The 13,554-nt window shown below is 46.2% G+C and overlaps 1 protein-coding gene across 1 annotated transcript in view; it reads right to left on the bottom strand.

The window, feature by feature from the left end:
• Positions 1–4,380: 4,380 nt before the first annotated feature.
• LOC117458178 (solute carrier family 22 member 4-like) overlaps positions 4,381–13,554 on the bottom strand; it is a 52,703-nt gene continuing 43,529 nt past the window's right edge. The window contains exons 10-11 of the mRNA XM_034098479.2: positions 5,741–7,366; positions 4,381–5,049 (exon numbers count right to left, since the gene is read on the bottom strand). Coding sequence (XP_033954370.1) covers positions 7,327–7,366 — 40 coding nt within the window. The 3' untranslated portion in view covers positions 4,381–5,049; positions 5,741–7,326. The remainder of the gene's footprint in view (positions 5,050–5,740; positions 7,367–13,554) is intronic.

Genomic DNA, 13,554 nt, shown 5'->3' with positions numbered 1-13,554 from the left:
CACGGCTGGCTTGAGCGATCCACTTGATAACCCGCGTCGTAGTACAGTTTAGCGAGAGCGCGTATGTTTTGGATTAGGCCAACCGGCTAACTCAAACATATCCAGGTTAGGTTGAACCAGGTTCGTAGTATAGGCCCCTGGTATTGAACAATACTATAATAATAATAATAATAATAATAATAATAATAATAATAATACTCTAAATGAAAACACATAATTATTTATTAGTCCGTTTTTTCACAGACATCATACATTGACCCATTGACTTTCGTCTCGACAATGGTGTCACAACAAACATGCCAACTGTGCAACATTTGTCTAGTGAAGATGTTGTGCTTTTCAATGTTGTTCAAAAAGAAAATAGTGCATTGTTTTAATATTAAAGCTCTGTTTTGATATATGTAATTTTACTTAGCTTGCAAAGAGCGCACGCACAATTCATTTGTTCCAAAATTATTAAGGCCATATTTGTATCATAGTGCTTCATTATGCTAATTATCAATGTAAAAAAGTATGTGCTGACCAGCCATATGAAGTATTATGATACTTGACCCTATACATCATGATAAAAGGCTTCATAGCCTTCTATTATTTTTGTGATAAAGCAATCTGAACCATCATAACATCTGTTACGATTACTGTGTTATGTCACGTTTTCTATGTCTTGGTTTGGGTGTTTTGCTGTTCTCCCCGTCATGTTTTCCTCTTGGTATATTGTCTGGTCCTTTTCCCTGTGTTTTTCCTCCTGTCGTTAGTTTCCCTGGTGTGTCTAATTTCCTGATTGTTTTCACCTGTCACTCCTTGTGTGTCTCCTGTGCTCTTCAGTGTCAGCCCCGCCCCTGATTGTTCCCACCTGTGTCTAGTTACCCTGTGTTTAAATTCCCCTGTCTCCCAGTGTTGAGTGTGGGTTCGTCTTGTGATTTGGCTTGTCCTCGGTGAGTGGTCTGTTCTGCCTGTATATATATATATAGATAGCCTTGAAATAAAGGAATTCTTTTCACTTTAATCTGCATTTGGGTCCTACCTGCTTCCTTCGCTCTACCGTAACAACATCCTCTCAGATTGACATGGATAATGACAATGAGAGACGCTGGGTTTTGGTGGTTATATTAAAGGTACCATGAGATTTTTTGTTGAAGTGTTCTTTGTTCTAATTAATTGCTATAAGTGAATACATAAATTCAAACACTGCTTTCTCTGTATGAATGTGCCAACAAGGACAGTTTAAGTATTGAGTGTTTTGCACGTTTCTTTAAATCTAATAAGTGAATTATTTTACAGCTACAATAAGTGTGTTTAATACTCAGTGTAATGTCTGTGTTTTATAATGTTGATGAAGAAATAGTTAATGCAAGATACCCACCTTTCTCTCTTTTGCATTTGCTGAATAGATTGAGGTAGAGGTTTTCCAAAACTTTCCGGCAGGAAAATAACTGTAAAGGCGGAAACAACAGCCAGAGTCCCCAGTATGATATAAGGCAGGTACTCAAATGCAGTGGCGAGCCGTGACTTTTATACCTTGGCCCTCTGACCCCCCCTTCCCTCGAAAAAAAAGAAGAGATATTACGACACAGCGTATACTTCAGCAGAATATCAAAACAGCGGCCCGGGGGTGCAAAACGCATCAATGACAGCGACCCTCTACCACACAGAACAACACCATTTATATAAACACCTATCATGACAGGGCACCCACAGCCAAGTAACAATTACAAATGAATTAAGTCGGCACAGCGGCCCACATTGAAAATGACTTAGGCCTACCTTTGATTATCAAATCATTCAAACACAAAGTCCATCCTCCTGTCCTTTTGGATGAAGCACTTGATGGCGGGTCATTCAGCTGATCATTTGAAAATGACTCGGTTAATAATTTCACAACGATGTCATCACTATCACTGAAGTGAGCCATCATGAACGAACCTATGCTAATCATAAATCTATCGATTAGATTTATGATTCGAAAATAATAAAAGTAGGGTAGACATGTGGATATTATCCGGCTGAACAAAACGTGCAGTTATCTAACAGGTTCGTTTTCCACAGTCCTTATTTCGAGCTATTTTCCAAAACCCTATGGAGAAATCCCATTGCTCTTGTGTCGAGGGAACCAGCAGCATACTTCCGGGTTTTAGGACGCGTCACTGTACCACTTGCATAGACCTCACAGCGGGTGGAACTTGTCATAAAGTCCGCGAATATAAAGCCCACCCATTTAGAGGGAAGATATGATTGGTCAATTGTACTGTCATTTGACATTACTCTCTCGTTGAGTTACTATTGAGAGGCGAAGTCACGCCCATCTACTTCCGGCCCATGGGACCCCGGAAGCGAAACATTTACATTGAATTCAATGGAGAGAGAAAACGTATCTTTTGATCCCGTTTGAATTGTGCCACGAACTACACATATGATGTTTGTTAATCTTAAACAATAAGTTCCATGTCAAAAAAGTCACATTTTGTCGTAAAACTGTTGAAATATAAGACTATGAAAAATACGCGACTACAAAGACTACAAATCCCAAATCCCATTCTGGCTCGCGTAAGTGATGTCACAGGCGATAATGCTCCAAGTGGTTGCGACTCGTAATTAAAGCGAAGAAGAAGATCTCATAACTGATTTATTCCCTCCAATAAATAAGAGATTGCTAAAAATAAATTCACTTTTACAAGATGCCTGTGTGCTTTGTACCAGGTTGTAATCACATAAGTGATCATACCACTTGCTCGTTCTATCGATTCCCGTCTGATGAAAGGACCAGGAGTCGCTGGATCAGACATATCAGGTAATATACATGTTGTGCATGGAACATATATAGTCAAGTTAGCTACCTAGCTAGTAGCGACGAGTAGCGAGCACGTTAGTTAGCATTACATTACTTAGCCTTGTCACTTTTTGTAGCCTTACCATGAAGTTATTATTTTATTACATGAAGTAAACCAACATTTTAAACAGTCATGATGGTAAGTATTTCGTGAAACATTTGAAGAGTAGCCTACTGCGCCATCCACCGGGTGCTAAGGAAGCAGTCAGGGAGAGTCGAAGGCAGGCAGGGAGCTTTGCATGACATTCTTCTGGACGTGTTTCATTGTGATGACAGTAAGGGTGAGTCAATCTGTTTGTTGGAAAGACAGTAGTTGAGTGATTACTGAGAGAAAATTATTAGAAGAGATAATTATTCAAAGTGTTGTTACGTTAAAGTGTTGTGACTGACCTTTTTCTCTTTTATATCCTTTCCCTCACCTGTAACTGCTGAGACCCTGAGGAACATGCACACTGGACTGACCTGGCAACCTGATTTCCACTGTACGTAATAGTATTTGGTTATGGTATATTATTTATATAGATCAAAGGCACAATGCACCCCCCAGAGACACACATGTATTGTGTGATATTGTGCATAGGTCAAGTGAAATCATCTTTACACACTAGAAAACTGTAGGAGCGGCAACTTGTTTTGAAATTGAATTTTTAATATCCGATAATAAAGTTGATCTGTTTCTTTATTCTTCTCTCTTCCCAGCTCCATCCATCACCATTCTCTGTTCCTGCAGGTCCTGCTTGCTAATCAATGCTTTATTTTTTTACACAATTACAAATAAAGTCAATGTATTGTATGATATGAAGTTGTGCTTCATTCGGAGTCAATAATAAATTAATTCTGCCTTCAACTGCACAATGATTGTGGACTGCACCGACATCCATGTAGCTGCCCCCCAGTAAGATGAACCAAGCAAAGAGGGTCACCATCATGCCCAAGGACATCCAGCTGGCCCGCCGCATCCACGGAGAGAGGGCTTAAACTGACCTGAGACCAGCACACCCAAACACAACGGCTCTTTTAAGAGCCACCTACAGTTTCAAAGAGTTGCAATCTTACGTTATTATAATGATTAAACTGGTTCATGTATCACTATTGCATTATTGAGTTTCTTATTCTGTCAGTAAATTATCCAAAATGAAATGTTTATCATTATTTTAGTCAACCCTAAACAAATTGATTGTACCTTTTTAATAATGACCTTACATGGTTAAGTTAAATTAACTTCAGAAAATCAAATCTGTTCTGAGAAAAAACTAATACATGTTTAAAGATAGGAACTTGCCATCCCACTGAAAAACAGTCCGTAGAGATTTAAAGGCGTAGTTGTAGTTCAGTCCAACGTTTCATTTGGATTCATTTCTCCAACAGTCAACTATTTTCATAAAGAATATATATATTTTTCAAAGTCAACTTTATTGTCAATCTTACTCAGTTTGTGTTTATAGACAGAGAGATCAAAAAGACTTTTAAATCAAATAAAATTATACAATTTACAGATATGTATACAAATATATATATATATATATATACACCATCATGTAAAATGAAAAACACCGACTCACTCATAAAGAGACCAGACTCGAACACTGTCACCTGATAGGCCTGCACAAAAGCCTTCACCCCTTCGGCCTCGTTTACAACCCCCCGAGCACCCTCTTCATGAGGGACGCGCATGGAGTGGATGAAAGTCCCGAACGCAGCACAGCACCAAACTTGCTGGCTGTCAACCTGCCCCGCCTGTGTAACTGCCACTGAGGATTTGTCCGCTGTCCTCCGGTGGCTGTCTGGATGGCAGCTTGCTGGTCTCTGCTCAGTCGCATTGAGGCAATAATTGCCTCAAGCCCCCGACCCTCATGCCCCTTCACCAGCTCCGGCACGGTGACAATGGCCTGATGTTGAGGCCGCGGCTCTGGCTCAGGTGAAAAAAGCCATGCCATGCCACACTGTGCGCCCCTCAGTGCAGACCTGAACTAGTCTACATCCTGAGTGGCGATGTCTCTGGCCAGTGGGTTGTATGTCTCCTCTCACTGTTGGTAAAGTTGAGACACCGGCTGGACTACTTTGGAAGTGCCAGGCTTCCTCCACTGGCACTCAACATCTGTGGAGCTGATGATCTGCCACATGGCACATATTGCCAATGCTGCAGCGTGGCTGCATTTGTACATCCCCCGTGCACAATCACAGACAGCGCTCTGCATCGCGCCATCGTCTCCCATGCAGATCTGTACAAATAAAGAAAGTACCATGTTTGTTAGCATGCTATAATAGATTGAATGAGCAATAATACAAGGATGGTCCGGATCTGGGGGTGGGAGGGGTTATTTTCCCATAGTTTTGTCCTCTTGTCTGATTGTTGTTATTGTTTGTTTTTTCTGTATTTTTTTGTAATTTGTGTTGTACTGGTTGTGATTGTACATTGTATTTTTCTAAATGTGTATGAATACATTTTTGAAAAACATTTGATCAACAATAAAAAAGGATTTGGTCAAGATCTAGACTCAGTGTGTAATTTATTAATTAATCAATGCTCTCTACATTAGGAAAACACATACCAGTGTACCAGAGGGAGTCACACACAGCTGTGCCTAGATAACCAAACACATTGACAAGATAACCAAAACCCTTGAATCTACACACAGCAAATAAACTCAAATGACACAACGAGATGTAAAAGGAGATCACACATACAGTATAGTCGATATAAAACTGGCCGCTTCAATCTGAAGAGCAACTAAAACAAAACACGGGAGTTTACCTTGTTCTTGTGAACACTAATGTTATCCACAGCATACACACAGACCACGAAGTTCTTAAGGAGAAAACTAGTTCCTGAAACAAAACACGTTAGTGTACCTTGTTAGCTAATGTTAGCTAGCTGACATTAACGTTACACATTGCACTCATATTACTCACCAACATTTTGTAAAGCCGGTCCCGCTGCTCTTACAGAACCGACTAACTCCCCTTTCGTGTATGTACAGCTCTCAACGTGTCCAGACTTGTAGTGATGTTCACCTCGTTTTATACTTTTATTCTCATTCTGAAAGAAACAGGTGCAATTTGCTAACGTGACAGCCGTCTTTGTGATGGTGACGCGTATTGTGCGAGACCTGTAGTTCACTCAGCGGTTTCACACAAAAAAATGTGTAACTTCACAGTTTTACGACACATTTTTATTTGTTTGACTTGCAAAATATTCTTTTAAATTGACAAACATCATATGTGTCATTCGTGGCACAATTCAAACGGGATCAAAAGATAACCTTTCTCTCTCCATTGACTTCAATGTATAATTGTATGCTTCCGGGGTCCCATGGAGGCTCCCGGAAAGGGAGGGACTTCGCCTCTCTATAGCGGGCCCTCTGTGAATGTAGAGAGGGACCAACAAGCCCTCCCGTCTTCACATAACTCGCAGAGACAGCATTTAACCCTTCACATTCCAACAGAAACTGAACAGGCAGATTTCAAGGATTTATTTCTTTGGAAATATTATTTTCTCAAATGATTCCCCGGTATAAGGAGAAGGCAAAATTAGAAGAGGAAGATCTGGGGTCCTCCAAACATTTACAGGATGTGAAATCAGAGCATCCAAACTATTAAAATGGCAGCTAATCTTCACAAATTCAATATGTTAAGATAGGATCAAACAAATATCTACTATTGAAGACGAGTTTACTCACTCAGCTGTAACAAAAAAGGAGCAAGGCAGCTTCCTATTCTGGAAACAGTAATGCATTGCAAACGCCTTCCGCTGTGTTCCTGAGCACTGTTGGGTAAAGCTCTGCAATGTAGGCGTACATCAGGGATGTACTGTTGGTGATAACCATAGACTGTATAAATAGAATAGACGTAGGGTCCGTGACGTCACCCATAGGATTCTGCAGAGTTGCAGAGAAGCCCTTAGTAGGCGGAGTCGGCCACTAACGGCTCGACAGTGACGTCAGAGTTCAACTCCCGCCTGCTCCAAATAAGGGCAAAGAGGCGGAGCCGAGGCGGGACCTGCTCCCACCGATCTGGAAGTTCCAGAGCTAGCTGAAGCTACCAAACTAAGCTAACATGTGCACACGGCCGTGGCATTTTACATTTCTAAGGTAAGCGGACATGAAACTATTCAGCAAAACTATAAATAATAATCTAAGTTATTGAGTTTTTAGCATAATACTTCAGAATCTTAAAATCCCTTAACGTTTGTAAATTCAACACTGGAATCAAGCAAATACACTAATATAAATAAAAGGGTCGTGTTCGAAAACAATTCACTCACAGATCCATAATCACGAAGGTGGAACCTAACTATATTCATAATAATATTTATTGCATCCATGGGTAGAAACATGTTTTTTTCTGCTGTAAAGTTGGGCATTTTAACATGGGGGTCTATGGAAATTGCTCCTTTCTGCAGCCAGTCCCTATCGGCCAATATATGAACTGCAGTATGTGGCACTTCCGTATTGGCGTCCCGGCTCTTCCCCAGAGTTTGCCGCTTGGTGATAACAAGCTTACCCAGCATCTCCAGAGCGACAGCCAGCTCTGATAAAGCTGAAACATAAGAAATGGATGGATTAACAACATAATGTGAGTGTTTTTTTTTATCAAATGTTCTCCTTTGCTTGAGTGACTCTAAAGCTTTATTCAAGTCCTCCTCCTTCTCTTAGCAATTATTCCACTTAAAAAGCCTTCTTAAAAATGAACTCTCTCTCTCTCTCTCTCTCTCTCTATATATATATATATATATGGTAATATTAATAACTAGAGAATTCAATTCCTGAAGAAATTGCTAGTGGGAATGCTTTATGCTGAATTGCAATGCTGAAATGTAATGTGTTAGACAAAAGTGAAGAATTTAGATTGAAATGATACATGAACACTGGGAGCTTGAATGTGTGATGAGAGAAGAAAAGAAAGTAAAAAGGCTTGGAAAAGCAGCAGAATATTTGAACTGCAAAGTTTTGAACTAACTTGACGGCGAATGATCTGTAATCAAGATGACATCCCATAATACGCTTAGATGCGTTGATGGCTGCATCGTTACCTGTGAAGTTTTGGGCCGTTTGGAGCATTTTCACTGAAGTTATGAGAAAACCACGTTTCATGGTGAGCATTGTGTTGCCATGGCAACGGCATTTGATTGCCCTCTCTCTTCTCTTGATCGCCCTCTCTCTCTTCTCTTGATCACCCTCTCACTCTTCTATCACCCTCTCTCTCTTCTCTTGATCGGCCTCTCTCTCTCCTCTTGATCACCCTCTCTCTCTCCTCTTGATCGCCCTCTCTCTCTTCTCTTGATCGCCCTCTCACTCTTCTATCGCCCTCTCTTTTCTCTTGATCGCCCTCTCTCTCTTCTCTTGATCGCCCTCTTTCTCTCCTCTAGATCGCCTTTTCTCTTGACCGCCCTCTCACAGGAGAACTCTTCACTGTAGGGTTTCTGCCATGTCTCCACTTTAGTTTGACTCTCTCTCTTCTCTTCTCTTCTCTCTCTTCTCTTGATCGCCCCCTCTCTTCTCTTGCTCGCCCTCTCTCTCTTCTCTTGATCGCTCTCTCTCATTTCTTGATCGCCCTCTTTCTTCTCTTGATCACACTCTCACAGGTGAACACTTCCCTGTAGGGTTTCTGCCATGTCTCCACTTTAGTTTGTCTCTTTCTTCTATTCTCTCTCTTCTCTTGATCGCCCTCATTCTCTTCTCTCTCTCTTCTCTTGCTCGCCCTCTCTCTTCTCTTGGTCGCTCTCTCTCTCTTCTCTTGATCGCCCTCTCTCTCTTCTCTTGATCGCTCTCTCTCTTCTCTTGATCGCCCTCTCTCTCTTCTCTTGATCACCCACTCACTCTTCTATCACCCTCTCTCTCTCCTCTTGATCGCCCTCTCTTTCTTCTCTTGATAGCCCTCTTGATCTTCCATGGAAATGGCATATGATGACACCTCATAATTGACGTAGAGCTGTTGAGGGCAGGACCATTAACCATTATCTGACGTCTGCTGCTCTGAGCATGTCAGTTGGAGTTATGACATCATCGTGTTCTATGACACAGGTGTTTATATTTGAGCTAACGAGGTATCCAGAGATCAAAGGTTTCCATTGTTCTGAATGAGAGATACACCTCTTACATATGAACATTTTGTTGAAGAACCGTAACAGATATCGGTGAAATGTCAAAGCGTGAAGCATCTCAAGGACCTTGAGTATCTGAAGTGTGCTTTTTGTGTACTTTCGGGTCAATAATGTGACCTTTTTGGCAGATTAACTAAAGGTGTGCGGCTGCTGCTGTGAGGAAATATTAGCCTGAAAGTACAATGGGCTTTAATTGAGACATGTTGAAAGTTTTTGTCACTTCATGCTAGGGGTGTTGAAAATAATCGTTTCTACGATGCATTGCGATGCGGACGTGGACGATTCAGTATCGATGCAGTGACGGAAGATAATCGATTATAGCGTAGTAACGTTGCTTCCTGATTTTCCGGCCGCAGCTTTACTATAACGTTTTTTTTTCTGTTACTTTAATATCAAATCGGTCTGTGACGCAGAGATCAGGGAACAGACGTGACAGCGGCACAGCAACACCAAACACGGAGCAGTCTGTTTTATCCATCAACACAAGAACACCAGTCCAGAACCAACAGCAGAAGGACCCGCTCTGAATCACTCCGTGTCGCTGCGGCTCAGAGACACAGGGATTTATGTTTTTCAAAAATAATCACGTTACAATCATGTCAGGTTTTTGGTGGATTTAATTAAGTCTTGGATTGCAGAGTATGAATGCCCTCTAGCAATTTTCAGACGATATATACGTGTGTAAAGTTTGTGAAGGCAGGAGAAAAAAGCTCCCGCGATCACCATCTCCTCTGTTCCTCCAAGCCCCGCCCCCTCCCTGAGAATAATGAGTGACAGGCTGATAGTGACCCGATAGAACGATAGTTACGGCTGTAACTACGGTTCTATGAGTCCCGGATGACCGCCAGAGGCGGTGCTTTAGCACTGGATATGTCCATCGCGCGCATGCGCAGCTCGAGTACCAATAACAACAAAGTCACCTGTGACCCACGTGACACCGGCTATATCAGCCGGTATTGTCAGAGGATCTGTTCCCCGAATCTTCTCACGAGCACACAATAATTCTGAGTGACAGGGAACTCTGGCGGTCATCCGGGACTCATAGAACCGTAGTTACAGCCGTAACTATCGTTCTATTTCGTCCCTACTGACCGCCAGAGGCGGTGCTTTAGCACTGGATGACCTATACCAACAATGTCATGAAGAATCCAAGCCCTTGCTCACCACTGGAAGCAGCGGAGCTCGGCAAAAGGACCACGCCCAAAGAATGGGGAGTGGCGACATTGACCTGATGACAACTGGAGAATGTGCCAGAAGACGCCCACGACGCCGCGGCGCAGATGGTCTCCAGGGGCACCCCTCTCAGGGCAGCCCAATATGTTGAGATGCTCCTTGTAGAGTGGCATCTCAGCCTGGTGGCAGGGGGCGGCCACTGGCCCCGTAAGCCTGTGAGATGGTATCGACAACCCAGTGGGGAAGCCACTGGTTAGAGGGCCTAACCTCCTTTAGTGCCGCCAGGGCAAACTCAAGAGTTGCTCCTCCTGCCGTATACAGGCAGTAGCCTTGATATACGCCCTTTGGGCACCCCCCGGGCACAGCAACTTCGATGTGCCGTACTCCTGAATGTCAAAGCGTGCCAGCTGGGCAGGCTGATTGAAGTGAGTTTGTGGAAGGACCCCGGGCGGGAATGCCACATTTGCCCAAAGGGCAACGCCTGAGAGTCTCACCTCGGGCATGTATTGTTTATGGAGAGGACATGCAACTCCCCGACTCACTTCCCTGAGGCTATGGCAAGCAGAAATGCTGCCTTTGTGGGCAGCCACCTAAGCCCCACCTGGGCCAGGGGCTCGAAGGGAGGAGGTGATGGGGCATCCGGCAGCAAGGGCAGGTCCCAAGCCGGAGCCCTCGGGGTGCAAGGGGGACACTGCCGTAAAGCCCCTCTCATAAAGAGGGACACCGACCTGTGGCACCCCGCCGTGGCGCCGTCGACCCGAACATGTTGGGCAGAATCGCAGCCACATAAATTCAGAGTGGAGTGAGAACGTCCACTATCTAGAAGGGATTGTTGTCTAAGCAACAATGTACATGCTGTCCCCAAGGAACACGCACATTCTTGCCCCCCAGTTGGGGTAGAAAGTGCGTGAGTGCAAGCTGCACGGCCCGAAGCTCTAGCACGTTGACCCGGCGCGCACTCTGCTGGGCAGACCACTGACCCTGAACGGTCCTGCCCTGCCGCACTGCACCCCACCCTGAGAGACATGCACCTATGGTGATGGTCTCCTGGCGGGATGGGATGGCGCCCATGGGCACGCCTACCAGAGATAGGCCCTGCCCCTCCAGCGTGACGGAGAGTGGAGCAATGCTGCAACACCCTGACTTCACTGTGCCTGTGCCCCTTGGCGTCCAAGTGAAGGCTGTTCAGCCACATCTGCATGGGGCACAACGACAGCGGGCCTAAGGGCCCAGCGGCCGAGGCAGCTGCCAGTCTGCCCAAGGGCCGGAGGAACTGAATATAAGGCACCCTCTTGCCCGGCCCACGTGGAAGTAGGCATCCCTCGGTTGGGAACCACTCCACCTGTGCGTATGCAGTAGTCAGCATATAGAATGGCAGCACCTTCAGGAATCTGTTGATTCCTCTGAGGTCCAAGATCGGGCGAAATCCGGCGACTTTCTTGCTCACGAGAAAGTATGCCGAGTAGAACCCCCTGGCTAAGCAGAGGGTCTTACTGGGTTGATTGCGTCCTTGGACAAAAGGACGGACAACTCTTGGCCCAGAGGTAGGGCCCCTGCCGGATCGCTGACGACTGTCAATTAGACCCAGCCGAAGGCTAGGGGCCGGAGCTGCGGTCCGTACCCCTGGGTTAAGGTGAAAACCACCCAAGGGACGGAAGTACAGACTGCCCAGAAACTGAGCTGCTGCTGGGAAAGCAGCCGCCGACCACCCCCGGGATTTCAGAGCCCAGCCCCCCGGACCCTGGAGCCTCTTGGGGGGTTCCGGTAAGGCTCTGGAGCACGAGGCCGCCTGGAAGGCGGGCGACATGGGGCACGAAAGTCATTGGGAGGCGGTTGAGTGGGCCGCTAAGACCTCTGCAGACCACCCCTGTAATCCAGCGGCTGAGTGTGGCTGCTAGAGCGGCCCCTGGGCCTGCTGGGAGTTGGCACAGGTCTGCGAGGACCCGAGTGCTGCTGCCTGGTCTGCCAGGAGGTGCGTCAGCCGACGGAGGGGCGCCAACCGAAGGAGGGGCGCCAACCGAAGGAGGCCCTTCGGCCTGGGCTGAAGGGCCAAGAGGCGACTTCATCATGCCCCTATCGGCAGCTAGCCGATCCACTTTAGAGGACAGCCTATTTCTAGTCCTTCTATTGGGGGGAGCACACAAAGCCATCGCTCCCTCAAGTCGCCGGGAACGGCCGAATTGATCTGGAGGAGTACGTGACAAGGAGAGGTGTCTGTTGGCTGCTGCCAGACGTTCCACCTCAGTGATTCGAGCCACTCTGAGCACCCGAGGCATGCAGCTACAGCTCATGCAGGCGTTTACCGTGAGAACCTCCCTCAGATGCTCGAATTTCGTCCCCACTGACCGCCAGAAGCGGCCGAGGCAGGAGGGGCAGCGGTCTTGGCCGTCCTCGGGCTCAAGAGAAACCCTAAAGGCGCTACATGAATGAACCATTCTGTAGGTAGCCAGATGCAGCGTAGCCGGGAGCGGGTGCGGGAACACAGCCTTCACCAGCTACCTGCTTAATGGAAAGAGTAGAGCGTTGCTGCTACTCGCCGAACAGAAGAGGGATGTAATTACACCCACGTTACGGCAGAGGGAGCGGGAGCGAGATCACTGCCTTCACCTAGCTGGATTAGTAAATAAGGCAGTTTACCAAGAGCGGGGGCGAAAACACTGCCTTCACTGGCTGAGCTAGAGGCGAGTGCCAGATGCAGCGTAACCGGGAGCGGGTGCGGGAACACAGCCTTCGCCAGCTACCTGCTTAACGGAACCAGGCAGTTTAGCGTCTACCAGGAGCGGGGGCGAGAACACTGCCTTCACTGGTTAAATTAAGACGAATGCCAGATGCAGCGTAACCGGGAGCGGGTGCGGGAACACAGCCTTCGCCAGCTACCTGCTTAACGGAACCAGGCAGTTTAGCGTCTACCAGGAGCGGGGGCGAGAACACTGCCTTCACTGGTTAAATTAAGACGAATGCCAGATGCAGCGTAACCGGGAGCGGGTGCGGGAACACAGCCTTCACCAGCTACCTGCTTAACAGAATAAACAAGGCAGTTTAGCGTCTACCAGCAGCGGGGGCGAGAACACTGCCTTCACTGGTTGAGTTAGAGACGAATGCCAGATGCAGCGTAACCGGGAGCGGGTGGGGGAACACAGCCTTCACCAGCTACCTGCTTAACAGAAAAACAAGGCAGTTTGGCGTCTACCAGGAGCGGGGGCGAGAACTGCCTTCACTGGTTGAGTTAGAGACGAATGCCAGATGCAGCGTAACCGGGAGCGGGTGCGGGAACACAGCCTTCACCAGCTACCTGCTCAACAGAAAAAACAAGGCGGTTTGGCGTTTACCAGGAGCGGGGGCGAGAACTGCCTTCACTGGTTAAGTTAGAGACGAATGCCAGATGCAGTGTAACCGGGAGCGGGTGCGGGAACACAGCCTTCACCGGCTACCTGCTTAACGGAAAAACGAG

Source organism: Pseudochaenichthys georgianus, chromosome 14 (genome assembly GCF_902827115.2).
Source record: "Pseudochaenichthys georgianus chromosome 14, fPseGeo1.2, whole genome shotgun sequence".
NCBI lineage: Eukaryota > Metazoa > Chordata > Actinopteri > Perciformes > Channichthyidae > Pseudochaenichthys > Pseudochaenichthys georgianus.
Note: the sequence above shows the minus strand (reverse complement) of the source record. Positions and strands in the feature narration are given on the sequence as shown.